The sequence below is a fragment of the Zootoca vivipara genome, chromosome 13, assembly GCF_963506605.1.
Source record: "Zootoca vivipara chromosome 13, rZooViv1.1, whole genome shotgun sequence".
Taxonomy (NCBI): domain Eukaryota; kingdom Metazoa; phylum Chordata; class Lepidosauria; order Squamata; family Lacertidae; genus Zootoca; species Zootoca vivipara.
Window position 1 is genome coordinate 49,268,027 of NC_083288.1, and position 21,703 is coordinate 49,289,729.

Sequence of the window (21,703 nt, forward strand, 5' to 3'; positions counted from 1 at the left end):
TTTTCCTAGAGTGGACATGCAAGGGGATGTTTGGTCCAGCCAATCGAAACTTCATGTTCCTCCTGGCCTGGAGCATCCTTCCTTGCATGTGACTAGTGGGTGGGCGTGACCTTTCCAGACCTGGTAAAAAGACAAGGCATGCTGTCACTCTCCCTCTTTTCCATCTTCTATTCATCGTGAGAACTTCCTGGAATGAACTGCTGGCTGCCAGCCAAGCAGTTCCTCAGGTCATCTCCCTTATGGGGTAAACCTGTTAGTATAAGTTTGTAACTTTAAGCCTTAAGCCTGCTTTCAGGGATCACACTGTGCTCTGCCTGATCGTGAGTAAACTTTCTTTTTATTGCTTATGAATATGACTGTGGTGTCTTTATTCTTTTAGGAGGGATTCAGGGGGTCTTACCAGGCAAATATTAGAACACATTTCAATCTGAACAAGCCAGGTTGAAATGCGTATTGTCTTAAGGAACTCACATGAGTTTGCAACTAGCTTTCTGCTGTGCGTCAGAAGGGGAATGTAAACTCTGCTAAGGAAAGGAACTTGCTAGCGCAACAAAATAAAAAAAAAACTTCCAGTAGCACCTTAGAGCAGTGTTTCTCAACCTTTTTTGGGCCAAGGCACACTTGTTCCATGAAAAAAATCACGAGGCACACCACCATTAAAAAAGTTAAAAAATTTAACTCTGTGCCGCCCTATATTGACTATATAATTATGACTGTAAGAAACACTTGCCAATTGCTGTGTTGGTTGCAATCTCCTGTAATAAGGCTTCACAAGCCGCTGATTTCTCTGCCAGCACAATCCTTTGCTCAGCAAGTTTCAGGTTGAGCTCATCCAGCCAGCTTCTTTAAGTTTGTCTAAAACCACCCTCCCGTGGTGGTGGCTGTTGAGAGCTGCGCTCGCTCCGCGTCGTGACCCGGCCGGCTTCCTTTCCGGCAGGTCAGTGGTGATTATTGGCGGCCGCCAGGCACGTGACAATGCAAATCGCCCTTCTCGTCGCCGCACGTCGCGGCACACCACTAGTGTGCCGCAGAACAGCGGTTGAGAAACGCTGCCTTAGAGACCAACTAAGTTTGTCATTGGTATGAGCTTTCGTGTGCATGCACACTTCTTCAGATACCTACTGGAAGGATTTTTTAAAATTTTGTTTCGACTATGGCAGACCAACACGGCTACCTACCTGTTGCTAGTGCAAGTTAGGAAGGATATTAATAAACAATGTATCCTCTCCTGCCATACTGAACATTCCCAAGCCTGGCAGTCAGACACTCAGGCATTGACCAGATCCTAAGATGCATAGCCTCAGCAGGGTGGTAGTTTTATTTGCCTTGAGACCAAACCCTGGTGGGAACCAAGCCACCAACAGTGTTGCAATGTAGGTCCCCACCCCGTCCAGAAACCTCCACCGTTTCCTCTGTTTAAGACTGAAACAAAAAAAGTTTTGCTTTACTCATTTATTTGAAAGATTTCTTCAATTACAAAGAAAACACCCAAACGGGTCACATTATAAATGCAAAGCAATGCTCCATGAAAACCAAGCAATCGGTCTCTAAGGGCCGGTGCCCCCATGTCCTGATTCCCCCATGGCAGGCGCCAGAATGGAGAAGGCCTTCCTCTGGAACACCCCCCCCGCCCCCCCAAATGATAGATAGGGCTGACATAGACTTTGGGCCCGTCCTGGAAACTGTCCCTGCTTTATCTCGGAAACCACCTTCCAGGTCATGCGCAGAACGAAAGGGGACACCCGAAAACCCCAACGTTATCTAGCACTCCTCTTTCTCCTTCAACAGAAAGCGAGCGGGACCATCAGAATCAGGAATGTAGGAGCCGAGCGCAAATAACCCAGTGACGGGGTTGGATTTGGTGTGGGTGATGATGGTGCCGATGAATATGGTCCTTGATCTGAAAGGAATAAAGAGGAATCTGTTATTTGTTCGGGTGTTTAGCTTGGGTCTTTAATCTTGAAGGCGCGACGTGATTTGAAACAGGTCCCGAGAATTCCGAACGTTGATTTTTATCTCTTTGATGACGGTACTATCAATACCTTACAATCCCTATTAAAAACATCTTGGGTATGTAAAGGTTGTCAAAGAGTAGTTGCATGCCCAGGCAACCGAGCTACAAAGTTCCCAGGAGAACAATAAAACACACTGACATTTTGGATTATGAGTTCAAATAGGCCACAACTTTATTGGTTATAGGTGTGAGCGATTTGGCTTAGGCACTGGGGGGAAGCCAGACTATATCTTGACTCCTGCCCATCTGCAGGGAATCCACTTGAGGGTAAACCCACAGAAAGGGGGTGCCCAGGGCCGGTGCTAGGGTTTTTTGTGCCCTAGGCGAGATCACCTTCTGGAGGCCCCGCCCATAAAAATAAAAATAGAAAAAATAGAAAATAAAAATAGAAAATAGAAAAAATAAAAAGTAGAAAAAATAAAAATAAAACAAAATAAAAAACATCTGAGAGGCGCGGGGAGGTGGTCCCAGGCTACTGCTCCCGCGTGCTTCCGGAGCTTCGTGCGGGAGCGCGAGCCTGGGACCACCTCACTGCACCTGTCAGCTGTAGCCTGTAGAGCAGCTTCAGGCCGCTCTCCGGAGGCACGCGCGCGCCTGGGGATAGCGGCCTGAAGCCGCTCTACACCTGACAGGTGCAGCGAGGTGGCCTCAGGCTCGCGCTTCTGAAGCCGCTCAGCACCGGCGGGCGGCGGGCAGCCTGGCCAGTGCCCCCTCCATTCTGGCGCCCTAGGCAGCTGCCTAGGTTGCCTCAATTGACGCGCCGGCCCTGGGGGTGCCCTATGACTTACATCAAATAGGGGCATCCTGAGGGGTCCCCGCTTCAGACAGGATTCGCACCCCGGATCCTTTTAACAGGATACCCTTACTGAGGAGAGGCAGGTGAAGGCAACAACCTCCCCTCCAGCCAAACGAAGGCTTACCCAATGCCTAACTGCACAAAGGTTGTGATGATTACTACTAGGTAGGCAAAAACCCAATGGCCGGTGCCAGTTTGCCAAGTGGAAAAAATTCCTACCCAGCCCCAACAACATGGCAACCGACAACTGCGATAGCAAGGTCATATCAGGGCAAAGCATGATGAAAAGAGGGTGGGTGGGTTGGGTGATCTGACGAAAAGGCAAAGAAGAGGGAGCCGGCCAGCCGCACCAAAATTAAATGGCCTGTGGCCACACCCACCCTGGCCGCAGATTGGCTGAGGTTATCCCCAGCACAGATGACGCGGCTGGCTGTGACGCAGGGGGAGGGCAGCGTACCTCCCCCTATGCCAGGAAACTGTTGAGGCTCGGCTGACTGGCTGGAACGCTGCCTACCAGATAAAAGGTGAGCGGACCTCTCCATCTCTATTCTTCCCCATCCATTCCCCCCAAGCATGAAGGCTGAGATGCAGCATATGAAATTAAGAAGATGACATTAGTTGTGTCCCTTGCGGAAGACCAGACATATTGATAGCCTCGTTTTAACACAACACAACATAGTTAAAGCTATGGTTTTCCCAGTAGTGATGTATGGAAGTGAGAGCTGGACCATAAAGAAGGCTGATCGCCGAATAATTGATGCTTTTGAATTATGGTGCTGGAGGAGACTCTTGAGAATCCCATGGACTGCAAGAAGATCAAACCTCTCCATTCTGAAGGAAATCAGCCCTGAGTGCTCACAGGAAGGACAGATCCTGAAGCTGAGGCTCCAATACTTTGGTCACCTCATGAGAAGAGAAGACTCCCTGGAAAAGACCCTGATGTTGGGAAAGATGGAGGGCACAAAGAGAAGGGGACGACAGAGGACGAGATGGTGGGACAGTGTTCTCGAAGCTACGAACATGAGTCTGACCAAACTGCGGGAGGCAGTGGAAGACAGGAGTGCCTGGCGTACTCTGGTCCATGGGGTCACAAAGAATCGGACACGACTAAATGACTAAACAACAACAACCACAACACATTAAAGTGGATTATGCTGCTGCAAAGGATGGCTCTCACTTCCCCAAAATGACTCACCTGGGAGATACACCACGACTTTCCCCGTCTTGCTCCATTGAGACATAATCCATCGGCCACCAATTTCTTCCTCATAACTGCAAGCAAATTCTCCACTGTGTTTGACCTTGGCTTGTAAGATGCTCACTGAGGCGTTGGGGGAGGTATTTGCAGGTTCTCTGGATCCTTCATTACTCGTGGCCATCTCAGCTCCATCCTTGAAGAAATGGAATCTCTTCTCAGTTGTGGTCCCATCGGCCAAGCAAGTGAGGCGCAGGGAGCCCCCTTCGTTCACCACTCCAGACGGAGGATCCACTTTCAGCACCGGAAAAGGAGGGGGATCTGGAGGAATCATCCGCAAAGGAGAAGTTATAAGCAGGAGACCTAGGCATGGCTTAGTAGTTAAGAGCCATTGGTCCACTTCGTTTGTAAAGGAAGCTATATATTTAGGTCAGACAGTGCTATGGGAAGTCAGGAATCTAAGGCTGGTATATTGTTTTGTTGATTACTGGACATGTGCCTGAAGAAATTAATTTTCTAAATTTAGAATCATAGAATTGTTGAGTTGGAAGGGATCCCAAGAGTCATTGAGTTCAACTCCCTACAATGCAGGAATCCTGCCCACAACTGCCCCTGGGTGGGCTTGAACCACCAACCTTCTGGATAATAGCTAGATGCACTGACCCACTTTGTTTACTCCTCAAAAGATTCCATCAGTGGTGTCTCAGAATGTTTTTACACATCACTAGGGAAGACAGGCGAACTAATGCCAGTGTACTGGAAGAAGCAAAGATCACCCGTGTCAAAGCAATTCTTCAACATCAGCTTCATTGGACTGGTCATGTTGTTCAGATGCCCGATTATCATCTTCCAAAGCAACTACTCTATCCCGAATTTTAAAATGGAAAGCGTAATGCTGGTGGTCAATAAAAGAGCTTTGAAGACCTGCAATTCCTGTGCAATGTTTGTTTTCTTGCCAAAGGATGTGGGTAGCTACACCTGCAACAATTGCAAGTTGGTTGCCCTACTAGAAAACAAGGTTGCCCTTCTGGAAGAGAAGGTGCAGCAGCTTCAGGGGCGTGTATCTACGCTCCAGAGAATTAAAGAGCTGGAGCTTTTCTTGGATGCAGCAGAGCACACTGTCTGCACCAAGGAGGAGACAGGGGATCTCCCTGAGGAGGAGGTCAGTTCCCCAACACAGCAGCCAGATGTATGGAGGAACGTGACTCATAGAAGTAGAAGGCCCAGGGATCGCTCTGAGTGCTTAGAATTACACAACCGTTTTGAAGTGCTCATGGAAGACGAGAAACAGACTCCACCTGAGGATCTCTCCCTCATCACAGTTGATGAGGAATATGAAGACGAGCAACCAAGTCAGTCCTCTGGGAATATGCAGGTAACCTTGGAAGGGACAGCACATGGAAGAATCCCAACCAAGCCTATGAAGAGGCGTGTAGTGGTGATTGGGGATTCCCTACTGAGGGGTACAGAAGCAGTAATCTGTGGGCCTGACAAGATGTCTCGAGAGGTGTGCTGTCTACCTGGGGCCAAGATCAAAGATGTAACAGAACGGCTGCAAGGAATCATAAAACCCACTGACAAATACCCCTTCCTTTTGGTGCATGTGGGAACCAATGACACTGCAAGCCATAGCTTACAGAAGATCAAAAATGATTATGAGGCTCTGGGCAGGAAGTTGAAGCAATTAGATGCACAAATTGTCATCTCTTCTGTCCTCCCAGTTGAACGACATGGCCCAGGGAGAGAGGGAAAAATAGGGGAAGTGAACAACTGGCTTCGCAAATGGTGCAAACAGGAACGGTTTGGATTCCTAGATCACGGTCTGCAGTTTCTTGAAGATGGACTTCTGGCAAGTGATGGGCTGCACCTCACAAAAGTTGGGAGGAATGTTTTTGCCACAAAACTCAAAAACCTCATCAGGAGGGCTTTAAACTGACTTATGTGGGGGAGGGAGACAGTGGTCCTGAAGGTAGGAGTCTATCAAATGCTGAAGATGATCATCCGAATGTCAAGGACCAAATGGAGCAAGCAGCATGCAGACCTAGTGGTGGGATGAAAATATCCTTAAATAAGAGACATGGGGGAATGATCAACGGTCTTCAATGTCTGTATACTAATGCACAGAGCATGGGAAATAAACAAGATGAACTTGAGCTCTTGGTACAGCAAACTAAATATGACATAATAGGCATCACTGAAACCTGGTGGGATGAGTCTCATGACTGGAATGTGGTAATAGAGGGATACAATCTATTTAAGAGAAATAGACCAAACAGGAAAGGAGGAGGAGTAGCTTTATATGTTAGGGATATGTATACCTGTGAAGAGATCCAGGATTTAAAACTTCAAAGCCAAATTGAGAGTATCTGGGTCAAAATTAAGGGAGAGAAAAACAACAGTGATCTCATTGTGGGAGTTTACTATAGATCCCCAAGCCAAACTGAGGACACAGATGATGCCTTCCTGGAACAGATGGCCAAGCATTCCAAAGGAAGTGAGATAGTAGTAATGGGGGATTTCAACTATCCTGATATTTGTTGGATGTCAAACTCAGCCAAGAGCATAAGGTCGAACAGATTCCTCACTGGCCTTGCAGACAACTTCATTGTCCAGAAAGTGGGAGAAGCAACAAGAGGATCAGCCATTTTAGATCTGGTCCTAACCAATAGTGATGACTTGGTTAGTGGGGTAGAAGTGGCAGGATCATTAGGTGGGAGTGACCATGCTCTTCTGGAGTTTATTATCCAGCGGAAAGGAGCAACCAAGCATACTAAGGTCCAAATTCTAGACTTTAAGAAAGCCGACTTCAGAAAACTTAGGGAAACGCTGGGTGAAATCCCATGGACAGTAATACTAAAAGGGAAGGGAGTTCATGATGGTTGGGAGTTTGTTAAAAGGGAGATATTAAAAGCACAACTTCAGGCAATACCAATGAGACGGAAACATGGAAGGTGCCTAAAGAAGCCAGGCTGGCTATCTAAAGAACTTTTGACTGAGTTAAGATTTAAAAGGGATATGTACAAAAAATGGAAAAGGGGGGAAATCTCCAGAGAGGAATTCAAACATATAGCCAGCACGTGTAGAGACAAAGTCAGAAAAGCTAAAGCACAGAATGAACTCAGGCTCGCCAGAGAGGTTAAAAGCAACAAAAAGGGCTTTTATGGGTATGTCCGTAGCAAAAGGAAAAACAAGGAAACAGTGGGGTCACTCAGAGGAGAAGATGGTGAAATGCAAGCAGGGGACAGAGAAAGGGCAGAACTCCTCAATGCCTTCTTTGCCTCAGTCTTCTCCAAGAAAGAAAAAAACGCCCGACCTGAAGAATATGGAGCAGATGATTCAGCAGGGGAAACACAGCCCAGGATAAGTAAGGAGGTAGTACAAGAATACTTGGCTAGTTTAGATGTATTCAAGTCTCCAGGGCCAGATGAACTACATCCAAGAGTATTAAAAGAACTGGCAGAGGTGATTTCAGAACCTCTGGCAATAATCTTTGAAAATTCCTGGAGAACAGGAGAAGTTCCAGCAGACTGGAGGAGGGCAAATGTTGTCCCTATTTTCAAAAAGGTGAAAAGAGAGGACCCAAACAATTACCGCCCAGTCAGCCTGACATCAATACCAGGAAAGATTCTAGAGCAGATCATTAAGCAAACAGTCTGTGAGCACCTAGAAAGAAACTCTGTGATCACTAAAAGTCAGCATGGGTTCCTGAAAAATAAGTCATGTCAGACTAATCTGATCTCATTTTTTGACAGAATTACAAGCCTGGTAGATGAAGGGAACGCTGTGGATGTAGCCTATCTTGATTTCAGCAAGGCCTTTGACAAGGTGCCCCATGATATTCTTGTAAAGAAGCTGGTAAAATGTGGGCTAGACAATGCTACCATTCAGTGGATTTGTAGCTGGCTTACTGACCGAACCCAAAGGGTGCTCATCAATGGCTCCTCCTCATCCTGGAGAGTAGTGACTAGTGGGGTGCCACAGGGTTCTGTCTTGGGCCCAGTCTTGTTCAACATCTTTATCAATGACTTGGATGATGGGCTTGAGGGAATCCTGAGCAAGTTTGCAGATGACACCAAATTGGGAGGGGTGGCTAACACCCCAGAGGACAGGATCACACTTCAGAATGACCTTAACAGATTAGACAACTGGGCCAAAGCAAACAAGATGAATTTTAACAAGGAGAAATGTAAAGTACTACACTTGGGCAAAAAAAATGAAAGGCACAAATACAGGATGGGAGACACCTGGCTTGAGAGCAGTACATGTGAAAAGGATCTAGGAGTTTTGGTTGACCACAAACTTGACATGAGTCAGCAGTGTGATGCAGCAGCTAAAAAAGCCAATGCAATTCTGGGCTGCATCAATAGGAGTATAGCATCTAGATCAAGGGAAGTAATAGTACCACTGTATTCTGCTCTGGTCAGACCTCACCTGGAGTATTGTGTCCAGTTCTGGGCACCACAGTTCAAGAAGGATACTGATAAGCTGGAACGTGTCCAGAAGAGGGCAACCAAAATGGTCAAAGGCCTGGAAACGATGCCTTATGAGGAACGGCTTAGGGAGCTGGGTATGTTTAGCCTGGAGAAGAGAAGGTTAAGGGGTGATATGATAACCATGTTCAAATATATAAAAGGATGTCATATAGAGGAGGGAGAAAGGTTGTTTTCTGCTGCTCCAGAGAAGCGGACACGGAGCAACGGATTCAAACTACAAGAAAGAAAATTCCACCTAAACATTAGGAAGAACTTCCTGACAGTAAGAGCTGTTCAGCAGTGGAATTTGCTGCCAAGGAGTGTGGTGGAGTCTCCTTCTTTGGAGGTCTTTAAGCAGAGGCTTGACAGCCATCTGTCAGGAATGCTTTGATGGTGTTTCCTGCTTGGCAGGGGGTTGGACTGGATGGCCCTTGTGGTCTCTTCCAACTCTATGATTCTATGATTCTAAGACTCTCAAGGCAAATCTAAAAAAATGTAGTACAAAAAATGACAATTGGGAAACACTTGCCTGCAAGCACTCCAATTGGAAAACAGCCTTGACCAAAGGTGTCATGGACTTTGAAGACACTCGAACGCAGGACGAAAGGGAGAAACGCGCTAAGAGGAAGGCACGCTTGTTAAACCCTCACTGTGATCAGCTCCTGCCCGGAAACCTATGTCTACACTGTGGAAGGTGCGGGATGGAATACTGGGGCAGACAAGTTCCCAGTGTGTCCACATGGAGGACTACATGGAGGAACACCTGACCAGGTCAGTTTCCTGTTCCTCCACACATGCAAATGAGATGGGAAAGGTGGCAGATAAATTCACTGGCCAGTAGCCATTTCCCTCTCTTGGACCACACACTTCAGAGAAGCAACATCTTAGCATTAGAGCATAGCTGCCAAGTTATCCCTTTTTTAAAGGGATTTTCCCTTATGCTGAATAGGCTTCCTCACGAGAAAAGGGAAAACTTGGCAGCTATGCATTAGAGTCTCTCTCGGCTTCCAGCCGAGAGAGAGAAAATTGAGTCTCACCCCTTATGAGTGAACTTCACATGTATATATTACTTTTTCTAAGCAAGCCTGCCTTTCTTTGATTATGCTGTTAACTCAGGATGTACTGTTAGTAAACTCTTTCTACTTTTAAATAGCACTGTGTCGTGTCTTTTCTTTTAAGAGGGATAAAGGGGATTTTCCAGGAAGTATAATATTGTTGTAGAGGTTTTAACAAACCTAAGCGCACGCTTTTGCTGCGCACAAAAGGGGAGTGTCACTCTGCTGATATTGGAAGCTTGATAACACAAGCTTGGATAGGATCTATTTAATAATATATCCTAATCCACATCCCTAACATTCCCACAGAAGGAAGTGTGGATCCGGAATTGGCCTCCAGAAGAAGAAAGAAGAAACACACTGACCCATTGTGCCACTTGCGAATTTGGCAAGGGAGACTCTTCACCCACTGCCACTCTCCCCAAAAGATCTGTACCTTGAGACCTGAGAATGGGTTGCTGGCTAGTAAATCCCACTCAGGGTAGACCCAGTGAAATTAATGGGCTTAAGTTAGAGCTGCCTGGCATTTAATAACTCAACAAGGAGCATTCATACTATATAATAATAACTCAACTAATACTCTTCCACAACCTCTTTATACTTCCAAATCCTTTAATAAAAACTACTAATCTTACAATTCTTTTCTAAATAAACTTTAAATTTCTTCTAATCTTCTTCCACCGATTCTTCCCTCATGTCTTTTTTTAAAATAAGACTTCATTGTTTAAAATATTGCAGAACATAACATATGTATGATATAAATACAACGAAAATTTTCCTCTCATCGTATCTCACACAAAAAAGATAAATACAAAAAACTAAATGCATAATTCAAAATAAATTCTTCTTCGCAATGTGAACAGTATACCGTCTTTATATTTAAGATTTAGTTAAGTGTTATTGTATTGCGTTTTTAAGATTTAATAAGAATAGAATTGTATGTTGAGATAATTATAAGAGATTATAAGATTGATACGTTAGTAAGTGATAGAATATGTTTAGATAATTATTAAGAAGGTGGGAATCAAGATATGGAAGTACTAAGGAAGTAACATAATGAAACGCAGTGGGGAGGGATTGGAGGAAGTCGACTGCCACATACACCCAGACAACACCATTACTGGCCCCAACAACATCCAACATACCATCTCAGGACTATTTAATTGCTCATCCTCTAACATTGTGTATGCCATCAAATGCCAACAGTGCCCTTCAGCTCTCTATATTGGACAAACAGGCCAAACCCTACGCCAAAGGATAAATGGACATAAATCTGACATCAGGAACCAGAAGACAGAAAAACCAGTAGGAGAACACTTCAATCTCCCAGGACATTCTATACAAGATCTCAAAGTAGCTGTCTTACTACAAAAGAATTTCAGAAATAGACTGGAAAGAGAAGTTGCTGAATTGCAACTTATCACCAAGCTCAAAACCATGGAGGGACCTGGTTTGAACAGAGATATCGGGTTCTTATCTCATTATACATGATAAGCGATCTTCAGCCATCTCAACCCTTGCTTTTTCATGCAAAACCATTTGCAGTCGTTTGCGGTCATCAACAGCTATCAGTCAGTCAATCACCCATTTCCACCACCCTTCTGAGTGATCCCCCCTCCCCCTCCCCACCCCTCCCCACCCCTTCTCTACATAAGTGCCTGGAAACTTCCATTTCACTGTATCTGAAGAAGTGTGCATGCACACGAAAGCTCATACCAAAATAAAAACTTAGTTGGTCTTTAAGGTGCTACTGAAGGAATTTTTTTATTTTACTTCGATCCAGACCAACACGGCTACCTACCTGTAGACAAAGATAGAATTTTTGATAGAAGAATGTTTTGATATTTTTTTATTGTAGTGTTTGTAATTTGTCTTTGTGTGTATTCTGTGTGGGTTTTTTGTGGTGCATGTTTTATATTGCAAAACCAATAAATATATTTTTAAAAAAACAAAAAACAAGGAGCATTCATACAAGCAAGTTCCCACACTATGTTTATTCTGAAGGAAATTGCATTCAGTAAACCACTGTTGATCCTTTCCTTATCACCTTATAAACCTTCCAGGCAGTCTGAAATCCTTCTTTCAGGGCACCTTTTATCATATGTGGTGGAAATCTAGGGTAGTAAAAGGATTTTGGGAAATGATATACAATGAGTTGAGGAAAAAAAGTTTAAAATAACCTTTTTTTTAAAAAAACAACAACCCCAAAACCTTCCTTTTAGGAATTCTAGGTGCCAAAATCCGAAGGGAGCAGAAAAGACTATGTATGTGAGAACAGCTGTGTGGATGTTATCAGCCCAGAGATGGAAAGAAGATAAAGTCCCTACTAGAGAAGAATGGCAGATCAAGGTGGTGGATTATGAGAAAATGACCGGAAGAATCAGAAATCAGGAAGACCAAAATTTTAATAAGAAACGGGGGGAAATTATAATTTATCTTAAAAACCATTGTAAACAGTTAAAATTATTAGTAGGATTGGAACGACACTTGTAGATTAATGGTGAGGTAAAAGATTTGGATTATCATAAAAGATGCAGGAGGAAATGATTAACAATAGGATTAACAGAAAGGGAGGAGGAAGCCCTGGAGAGATTCTTTGGAATCTTGTCTCTATGTTGGATGTGACTGTAAAATTGTAATATGAAAAACCATATATATATATATATATATATATATATATATATATATATATATATATATATTCATATACAGTGGTACCTCTACTTACGAATTTAATGCGTTCCGAACACACATTTGTAAGTCGAAAAAAATTGCAAGTCGAATCCCATAGGAATGCATTGGGAGAAAAAAATTTGTAAGTAGAAGCAACCCTATCTAAAAATTCGTAAGTAGAAAAAATCCTATCTAAACCGCGTCCAAGATGGCGGACGGAGCTCCATTCGTAAGTAGAGTTATTCGTAAGTAGAGGTACCACTGTATATATATGAATGAAATCCTTCTTTCAGGAAACAGTATCCCTCTCTCTTTTGTGTTGCGAATTAACAAGACAATGTCAAACAGTCAAATGCAGAGATGCTCACCTGCCATGGCTACAAAGACAAGGTTGCTGTGTGGAGAAAAGATTTCCCGTCTTGAGAGCATGATCCAGTACACACAGCTGTAACTCCCAACAGTACCTTCATTGACACGGAACATCTCATAAGGCCCCATCCTACTATTGGGCAACTCCTTCAAGGTCTGATCTTGCTGTTGTTTGAAGAACGTGTATCCTGCCACCTTCAGACTATCTGGAGCCAAACAAGTGAGAATAACTTTTTCATCTCTGATGTAGATGTGGTGCTGGGGGTCCAAGGAAAGAATTGCTGCAGGTGGGGTCCCTGGAGATCACAGAGAAGGAGAGGAAACCCAGCCAGTCAGGAAATAAATGCATGAAACCCAGAGGGCAAAGATGCTCTGAGAAGCAAAGCGAAGGAGCACAGAATAAAGAGCGCATCTTATTTGGGGACCCTTTATTATTATGCAGTTGGACTATGTGGGGCTACCTTTGAAGGGGACCCAGAAACTAGAACCTTTGAAGGGGACCCAGAAACTAGAACTAATCCAGAATGCAGCAGCCAGACTGGGGACTGGGAGCAGCCACCGGGACCACATAACACTGGTCCTGAAAGACCTACATTGGCTCCCAGTACGTTTCCGGGCACAATTCAAAGTGTTGGTGCTGACCTTGAAAGCCCTAAACGGCCTCGGTCCAGTATACCTGAAGGAGCGTCTCCACCCCCATCGTTCTGCCCGGACACTGAGGTCCAGCTCCGAGGGCCTTCTGGCGGTTCCCTCGCTACGAGAAGCCAAGTTACAGGGAACCAGGCAGAGGGCCTTCTCGGTAGTGGCACCCACCCTATGGAACGCCCTCCCATCAAATGTCAAAGAAATAAACAACTATATAACATTTAGAAGACATCTGAAGGCAGCCCTGTTTAGGGAAGATTTTGCTGACTGTTTTAATGTGTTTTTAATCTTTTGTTGGAAGCCGCCTAGAGTGGCTGGGGAAACCCAGCCAGATGGGTGGGGCAGAAATAAATTATTATTATTATTATTATTATTATTATTATTATTATTATTATTATCGCAGCAAATGAATATAAACACATATGTGTTCATTCTTGCAACGCCTACCATTTAGTTTTGGGGTTTTCTTGAAGACCAAAATGGCATTTGCCAGCCTTCTGGAACATTTGGTTCGACACACTCAGCAACAACGAAAATCGAACAGGTGATACCTTCCTTATCACCACATTGAATACTTTTGGATTAGTATTCAAGGTACATGACAATACTTAAGTATTTGAAAATTTTACAGGTAGCCGGTAATTATAAAACTATAGAAGGCAAGCAGACATCCTATGCCCTTTGAAAATGTGGGGTTTGGGGGGCAGGGGGTTATTGGGTTGTGGTTTTGATTATATATTTTGTGGTTTTATATTTTATGTAAGTAAAAAAATAAATAAATCTCCCATTGTGGGATCTTTGACCTGCTGGATTTCTGCCTTTTGCTGCTGTCAGGTGAACAAGAGCTGTGAATATAATCATATACAATATACACCCCCAAATTTCATCGGAACTGCAGACTAAAATCAGTAACAATTAAACGAGAATGAAAACCAACGTCACCTGCATGAACTGAGCTCCAAAGGAGGATCCGCAGACAGGCTGGAAGTGAAGTGCAAAGCAAAGATGTCGTGAGAAATGGTACGATAGAGAGGGTGAGCCAGTGTGGTGTAGTGGTTAAGAGCGGTAGACTCGTAATCTGGGGAACCGGGTTCATGTCTCCGCTCCTCCACATGCAGCTGCTGGGTGACCTTGGGCTAGTCACACTTCTCTGAAGTCTCTCAGCCCCACCCACCTCACAGAGTGTTTGTTGTGGGGGAGGAAGGGAAAGGAGATTGTTAGCCGCTTTGAGACTCCTTCGGGTAGTGATAAAGTGGGATATCAAATCCAAACTCTTCTTCTTCTTCTATATATGATTTGTATTAAATTTTCTGTTTTACAATTTAAAATACTCATTTACACATCCTTAAAATATCAGAGACTTCCCTTCTTCCCTTTCCATGGTTAGAATCATATAATCATAGAATCATAGAATCGTAGAGTTGGAAGAGACCACAAGGGCCATCCAGTCCAACCCCCTGCCAAGCAGGAAACATCATCAAAGCATTCTTGACATATGCCTGTCAAGCCTCTGCTTAAAGACCTCCAAAGAAGGGAGACTCCTCCTCACTCCTTGGGAGCAAATTCCACTGCTGAACTGCTCTTACTGTCGGGAAGTTCTTTCTAATGTTTAGGTGGAATCTTCTTTCTTGTAGTTTGAATCCATTGCTCCGTGTCCGCTTCTCTGGAGCAGCAGAAAACAACCTTTCTCCCTCCTCTATATGACATCCTTTTATATATTTGAACATGGCTATCATATCACCCCTTAACCTTCTCTTCTCCAGGCTAAACATACCCAGCTCCCTAAGCCGCTCCTCATAAGGCATCGTTTCCAGGCCTTTGACCATTTTGGTTGCCCTCTTCTGGACACGTTCCAGCTTGTCAGTATCCTTCATTTTGCATATCATAAATCCCTGCATATTTTACAAAAACTATGCCATTCAGTATATTCAGTATACTGTATATCATTATTGCACCCATCAAAACTTATTTACACTTGAATTTATCTTAATGCTGCCAGTGTTTTCAGGTGTACACAATTTCTTTTTTTAATAAATATTTTTTATTGAAAATTTTTATAACATAAGAACATCAACAAAACATCAAAAACATCAATATAGCAAAACCAAAAAGAAAACAAAAACACACCAATACAAACAAAAAAAACACATACATCATCTTATATCATCCTTTTAACTCATTGTCCCTTTTACTTCCCCAACTCCCCTCTATCTGATTTTCATTTTAGAAACATCTGTAACAGTTTCTATTTCATTACTTTTAATTTTCATCATCCTGTATTTTCTTTAATTCTTCTTAATCCCATCCTTTTATTTGTATCTCAATTTTCTTGCTTTATAATCTCATCTTTTCTCCCTATTGCCTTAACTTCTGTGTTTCCCTAGATGTTCAGACTTTCAACTCTCAAAAATAATTCCCTAAATATAATTTAAATTTTCTCCAATCTTCCTCCATTCTTTCATCTGCTTGATCTCGGAGTCTTCCTGTCAATTCTGTCAGTTCCATAAAGTCCAACATTTTCATTTGCCATTCCTGTAGAGAGGGCAATTCCTCTTTTTTCCAATATTTCGCAATTAAAATCCTCGCAGCTGTGGTGGCATACATAAACAAAATAACATCTTTTTTGGGAATTTCTTCCCCCACTATTCCAAGTAAAAAGGCCTCTGGTTTTTTCAAAAATGTATTTTTGTATATCTTTTTCATTTCATTATAAATCATTTCCCAGAAGCCTTTTATCTTAGGGCATGTCCACCACATATGATAGAATGAGCCTACTTCCTCTTTACATTTCCAGCATTTGTTATCACCTTATGATACATTTTCGCTAATTTTACCGGAGTCAAATACCATCTGTACATCATTTTCATTAAATTCTCTTTCAGCACAGTACATGCCGTGAATTTCATACCCTTCTTCCACAGTTTTTCCCAATCTGACATCATAACACACAATTTCCCTCCATATATTCAATAAACATTTTCCAGTCTCCTCTAAACGTATGTTCTTCTTGTTCTGTTCTCTTCTTCTATATGTTAAGTCTGCGAGTTGTGCATATTCTGTCAACTTAAGTTCCCATTCTTCTAAACAACAAGAACATGCCTTATGGATCTTTCCTTAGTTCCACCCGGTTCCCGTTTGCTTTCCTCCGCTACTAGGTTGTGGGTGACTCAAAGTCCCTCTCCCTCCCTTCTTCACGGTTACACCAAGAAAACCCTCAGCAACCTTCCTAACAGTTTAAAGAGCAGGCCTCATTGCTTTTTTGAACGCCTGTTTTGAACCCAAAACAGGACAGAGAATTATTTGAAATTGTTACGTACTGAGCTGAATCCTAGAACAATCGGATCCAGAATGCAGCAGACTCCGAGTATATTTCAGAAACAGAGCCGGGTCCCTTGCTACCTGAACTTAAAAATGGAAAGCGTAATGCTGGCGGTCAACAAAAGAGGTTTAAAGACTGCCTCAAGGCAAATTAAAACAAATTAAAGCAGCAACAATTGGGAAACACTTGGCCTGCGAGCGCTCCAGTTGGAGAGCAGCCTTTACCAAAGGTGTCATGGGCTTTGAAGATGCTCGAACTCAGGGCGCAAGGGAGAAATGTGCTAAGAGGAAGGCACGCTTGGCAAATCCACACCGTGATCAACTCCCGCCCAGAAACCCATGTCCGCACTGTGGAAGGACGTGTGGGTCCAGAACTGGCCTCCACAATCACTTACCGACTCATTGTTAAAACCATGTTTATGGAAGACAATCTTACTCGGCGACGAGTGATCGCCAAAGAAGAAAGAATATCAAGACCGCCTAGTGGTTAGAGCAGACTTGGGGCAGCTGACCTGGAAATCAGAAAAGTGGGTAGAGCTCAGATTCCTCGGTGTCAGATTGACAGGGACGAGCACCCAGGCTTGGATTTCCCCTTGCTTTTGACGTCTTACTTCAGGGTGGGTGGCTGGAATCCGTGGCCCTCCCACGCTTGGGTCTCTTTGCCAGTGTGGCTGAGTCCAAGCCTGTCAGTTGTAAGATGAGTCTGAGTTTTTGGTTACCGAGGTCTTGACTCCATCCATTCATCTCTGACCGATCATGGGCTTAGGCGAATTTGGCGAGTAAGCCAGCAAAATAATAATAATAATAATTTAATAATAATTTATCATTTCTACCCTGCCCATCTGGCTGGGTTTCCCCAGCCACTCTGGGCGGCTTACAACAGAAAAATGAAATAAAACAATTAAACATTAAAAGCCTCCCTAAGCAGGGCTGCCTTCAGATGTCTTCTAAAAATCTGGTAGCTGTTTTTCTCTTTGACATCTGATGGGAGGGCGTTCCACAGGGTGGGCGCCACCACTGAGAAGGCCCTCTGCCTGGTTCCCTGTAACTTGGCTTCTCGTAGTGAGGGAACTGCCAGAAGGCCCTCAGCGCTGGACCCAGGGTGGATAAAAATCAATGATTTTTAAAAAAAAAAAATCGGATTTTTTTGATTTAAATCGGATTTTTTTGATTTAAATCAGATTTTTTTTAAATAAAATGCTTTTTGAGGAAAATATATTACCATCCAACGGTTATTCCATCATGAAATAAAGATTAGTTTTTTTATTATGTAGAATAAGGTTGTATATGTTTAATTTTTTGGGTAAATAAATTCCATTAATCCATTCACAATGTCATGCTCTTCCAGAGGTTTTTGTAAGCTTATTGGGCAGTTTCTCTGCCTACAAGATATTATCACAAATGCTTGGTTTACTTTTGCAGTTCTCAAAAGTGAATTTGACTCAACAGAGATCACATGCCTCTTCTTCACAGCAAAAATGTTATAACATGAACAGAGTTGAGAAAAAGACCTTAATCCTATTGTTCTATTGTTTGTTTAGCCAAATTAGTTAACAAACATGGATGTTTGTTTAAGCAAATAACATATGCTGTAATGTTATTGTTTCAGTAGAATAAATCTATTTAAATTGTTTATATTAAGGTAATGATTATTTTTCTCCTTCCTAAGTACAACAGTAAAGTTGTCCAAATATGAATATCCTATTAAACTGGGGATAAAAAACTAATATGAAAAGTTGTTATTCTAAAAATCTTCATCTACTTGCATATTAAAGTTATACCAGCAAGAATTAGTCTTTATGTAGAAAACTATGATTTAAATCAAGCCTCACTGACTAGTGATTTAAATCGTGATTTAAATCGTGATTAAAATCAGTTTGATTTAAATCAAATCCACCCTGGCTGGACCTCAGTGTCCGGGCAGAATGATGGAGGTGGAGACGCTCCTTCAGGTATACTGGGCCTTTGAGGCCGTTTAGGGTTTTAAAGGTCAGCACCAACACTTTGAACTGTGCTCGGAAACGTACTGGGAGCCAATGTAGATCTTTCAAGACCGGTGTTATGTGGTCTCGGCGGCCGCTCCCAGTCACCAGTCTAGCTGCCGCATTCTGGATTAGTTGTAGTTTCCGGGTCACCTTCAAAGGTAGCCCCACGTAGAGCGCATTGCAGTAGTCCAAGCGGGAGATAACTAGAGCATGCACCACTCTGGCGAGACAGTCTGCAGGCAGGTAGGGTCTCAGCCTGCGTACCAGATGGAGCTGATAGACAGCTGCCCTGTACACAGAATTGACCTGCGCCTCCATGGACAGCTGTGAGTCCAGAATGACTCCCAGGCTGCACACCTGGTCCTTCAGGGGCACAGTTACCCCATTCAGGACCAGGGAGTCCTCCACACCTGTCCACCTCCTGTCCCCCACAAACAGTACTTCTGTCTTGTCAGGATTCAACCTCAATCTGTTAGCCGCCACCCATCCTCCAACTGCCTCCAGGCACTCACAACCCCCCCCCCCCGATTTTGTCTATAACAAGAGAGAGGCCCCAAACCTGTTATCAAAGCAGCAAATTTCATGCTCGGCCAGCGTCCCTCGAAGGCCAATGGCTGGGTCCTCTGCTCCACCGCTGTCTCTCTGCTTTCAAAGAGAGGATGAGCTGTCCCTCCCTGTCTCTACCAGACTGTCAAACGCAAAGGCGAGAGCAGGAACTGAACCGTCGTCGCCTCCTTTCCTCCCAGTCACCACAGAGCATTGCACCTGGGCCCCCAGCGCAGCACAAAGCTCAGCTCACAGGCCTTGAGGGCACCCAAAGCTGCTGGCTGGAAGAGCTGGTGTTCCATCCAGCTCACCACATCTCTCCTTTCAGCGCCTATGCTCAGCCTCCTTTGTAACCAAAACGCTCGAGAAGGTGGTAGAATGAGGTTAGAAATGAGAAAGCGGAAGGACGCAGCGATCACAGGCGGTCGACTCGGAAAGGGGCATTGTAAATGTTAGAAGCATCTTAAAAAGCAGAGACATCACCTTGCCTACAAAGGTCCGTATAGTTAAAGCTATGGTTTTCCCAGTAGCGATGTATGGAAGTGAGAGCTGGACCATAAAGAAGGCTGATCGCCGAAGAATTGATGCTTCTGAATTATGGTGCTGGAGGAGACTCTTGAGAGTCCCATGGACTGCAAGAAGATCAAACCTATCCATTCTGAAGGAAATCAGCCCTGAGTGCTCACTGGAAGGACAGATCCTGAAGCCGAGGCTCCAATACTTTGGCCACCTCATGAGAAGAGAAGACTCCCTGGAAAAGACCCTGATGTTGGGAAAGATGGAGGGCACAAGGAGAAGGGGGCGACAGAGGACGAGATGGTTGGACAGTGTTCTCGAAGCTACCAACATGAGTTTGACCAAACTGCGGGAGGCAGTGCAAGACAGGAGTGCCTGGCGTGCTCTGGTCCAGGGGGTCACGAAGAGTCGGACATGGCTAAAAGAATAAACAACAACAACAAAATGTTAGAAGAGACCTGCTGATCTGGCCAATGTGGCTTCTAGTCCAGCTTCTTCTTCCTACAGTGGCCAAGCGAACACCCCTTTTGGGGGAAGAAGAGACCAGCAGGGATCAGCAGAGTGGGAACTCGAGCACCAGGGAGTCTCCTAAAAGTCTGGTAGTTGTTTTCCTCTTTGACATCTGTTGGGAGGGCGTTCTACAGGGCAGGCGCCACCACCGAGAAGGCCCTCTGCCTGGTTCCCTGCAACTTGGCTTCTCGCAACGAGGGAACCGCCAGAAGGCCCTCGGTGCTGGACCTCAGTGTCCGGGCAGAATGATGGAGATGGAGACGCTCCTTCAGGTATACTGGACCGAGGCCATTTAGGGCTTTCAAGGTCAGCACCAACACTTTGAATTGTGCTCGGAAACGTACTGGGAGCCAATGTATGCTGGCCCCAGACAATTGTGGCACCTGAATGGAACCATAAAGTGCCCCCCCACCCCAGCGAGGGAAGAAGGGATGAGGGAAAATCAACCTGGGGAACAAGGGGAGAAAAAGATCTACATTGGAAAACCAGGTCAGGAGGAGAGCAGCAGAGCCTCGTATTCACTAAAATGTAGCTCCGGAGGAAATTTCTCTAAAAATTGTGCATGGATGGTATTTAACACTGAGGTGCCTACCTTACAGCCCGACAGCTCTCCATTATGTTGCAGAGGGTGCCAAATTATAGGCGCATACCAACATACGTGGTAGAAATGTCCACAAATAGAACCACTTTGGAAAAAAATGTTTTTAAAGAGATCTCTCAGATAGCATCTCCGACAACCCCACTGACCACTTAATTTATATACTTCAGATTTGGACCAATGAAGAAGGAATTGATAACACAGCCCCTGGAATGGTAATAGCCAGAACTTGGAGAAACTTGCAATTAATGAATATTGATCACCGGTGTAATGCGGTCTGACAAACAGCTGTAACGGAGAAGCTGCTGCAAAAACGGAAGAGGAGAGAAAGAAACAGTATAATTTTTACATTGCATGGTGTTATTTTATTCAATATACATATGACCAACAACACATGGATGAGAAATACAACATATATTGCAGTATGGTGCAGATAAGCAAGCACAACTCATTAGCTCGTTCAAGTTGATTTCTTGAAGAATTCATTGTACTAGTTTACAGTAACCACCAGATTATTGTGTACTGAAAAATAATATGTCTAGTATTTTACCCCTCCTAGTGACCCATTCTTTGTTAGCCATGTCACGTCGAATTATTCGTCTGGGTATAATTTTGTAACCGGGGGTGGTGTGGTGTGGGGAAGCATTTTTTTTTTTAATACCAGTAAAAAAGTGACTGAAATCAAACAAGAATGGAAGTCAACTTTACCTGCGTGGGCTGATCTCGCAAGAAGGATCTGGAGACAGGCTGGAAGCGCAGAGCAAAGGAGAAACGCAATGAGAAATGGCGTGAAGGTGAGACAGAAATTTAGTTTCCCCCATCTGAGGTGGGCAGAGAGGTCACCAACCTGTCACCAAAGCGGCAGACTTCATGCTCAGCCAGTGTCCGTCAAAGATCACACATGGCTGGGGGACCCAACTCCCTCCTTGCGCTGCTTTCTCTCTCTCAAGAGAGGCGACAAATTAGTGCTGCTGAAACAAACACCGAAGACAGGAACCGCAACATCACACC

At 44.1% G+C, this 21,703-nt stretch overlaps 1 protein-coding gene across 3 annotated transcripts; it reads right to left on the bottom strand.

Annotated features, from left to right (window-relative positions):
• Positions 1 to 1,574: 1,574 nt before the first annotated feature.
• Positions 1,575 to 21,652, bottom strand: LOC132593066 (uncharacterized). Of its 3 annotated transcripts, XM_060281873.1 has the most exons (6): positions 21,540 to 21,652; positions 21,401 to 21,439; positions 14,162 to 14,200; positions 12,574 to 12,870; positions 4,006 to 4,326; positions 1,575 to 1,900 (listed from the first exon to the last, which is right to left on the bottom strand). In XM_060281873.1, exons 1-6 carry the CDS (start codon positions 21,562 to 21,564, stop codon positions 1,782 to 1,784), a joined length of 840 nt encoding a protein of 279 aa, XP_060137856.1. In that variant the 5' UTR covers positions 21,565 to 21,652; the 3' UTR covers positions 1,575 to 1,781. The 3 variants fall into 3 exon arrangements, with proteins under 3 accessions (XP_060137856.1, XP_060137857.1, XP_060137858.1); XM_060281874.1 differs by lacking the exons at positions 21,401 to 21,439; positions 21,540 to 21,652 and adding an exon at positions 19,082 to 20,334 and having other exon boundaries at positions 1,577 to 1,900; XM_060281875.1 differs by lacking the exons at positions 14,162 to 14,200; positions 21,401 to 21,439; positions 21,540 to 21,652 and adding an exon at positions 19,082 to 20,334 and having other exon boundaries at positions 1,581 to 1,900.
• Between the last annotated feature and the right edge of the window lie 51 nt (positions 21,653 to 21,703).

Bases quoted from the DNA above. Each gene is read 5' to 3' on its own strand.
- LOC132593066 (XM_060281873.1), bottom strand. From the start codon at position 21,564: ATGAAGTCTGCCGCTTTGGTGACAG. The intron at 12,871-14,161 runs GTGACGTTGGTT...TGTGATCTCCAG, and splicing joins TTGGAGCTCAGTTCATGCAG to GGACCCCACCTGCAGCAATT. The intron at 4,327-12,573 runs GTGAGCATCTCT...TGATTCCTCCAG, and splicing joins TGTCTTTGTAGCCATGGCAG to ATCCCCCTCCTTTTCCGGTG.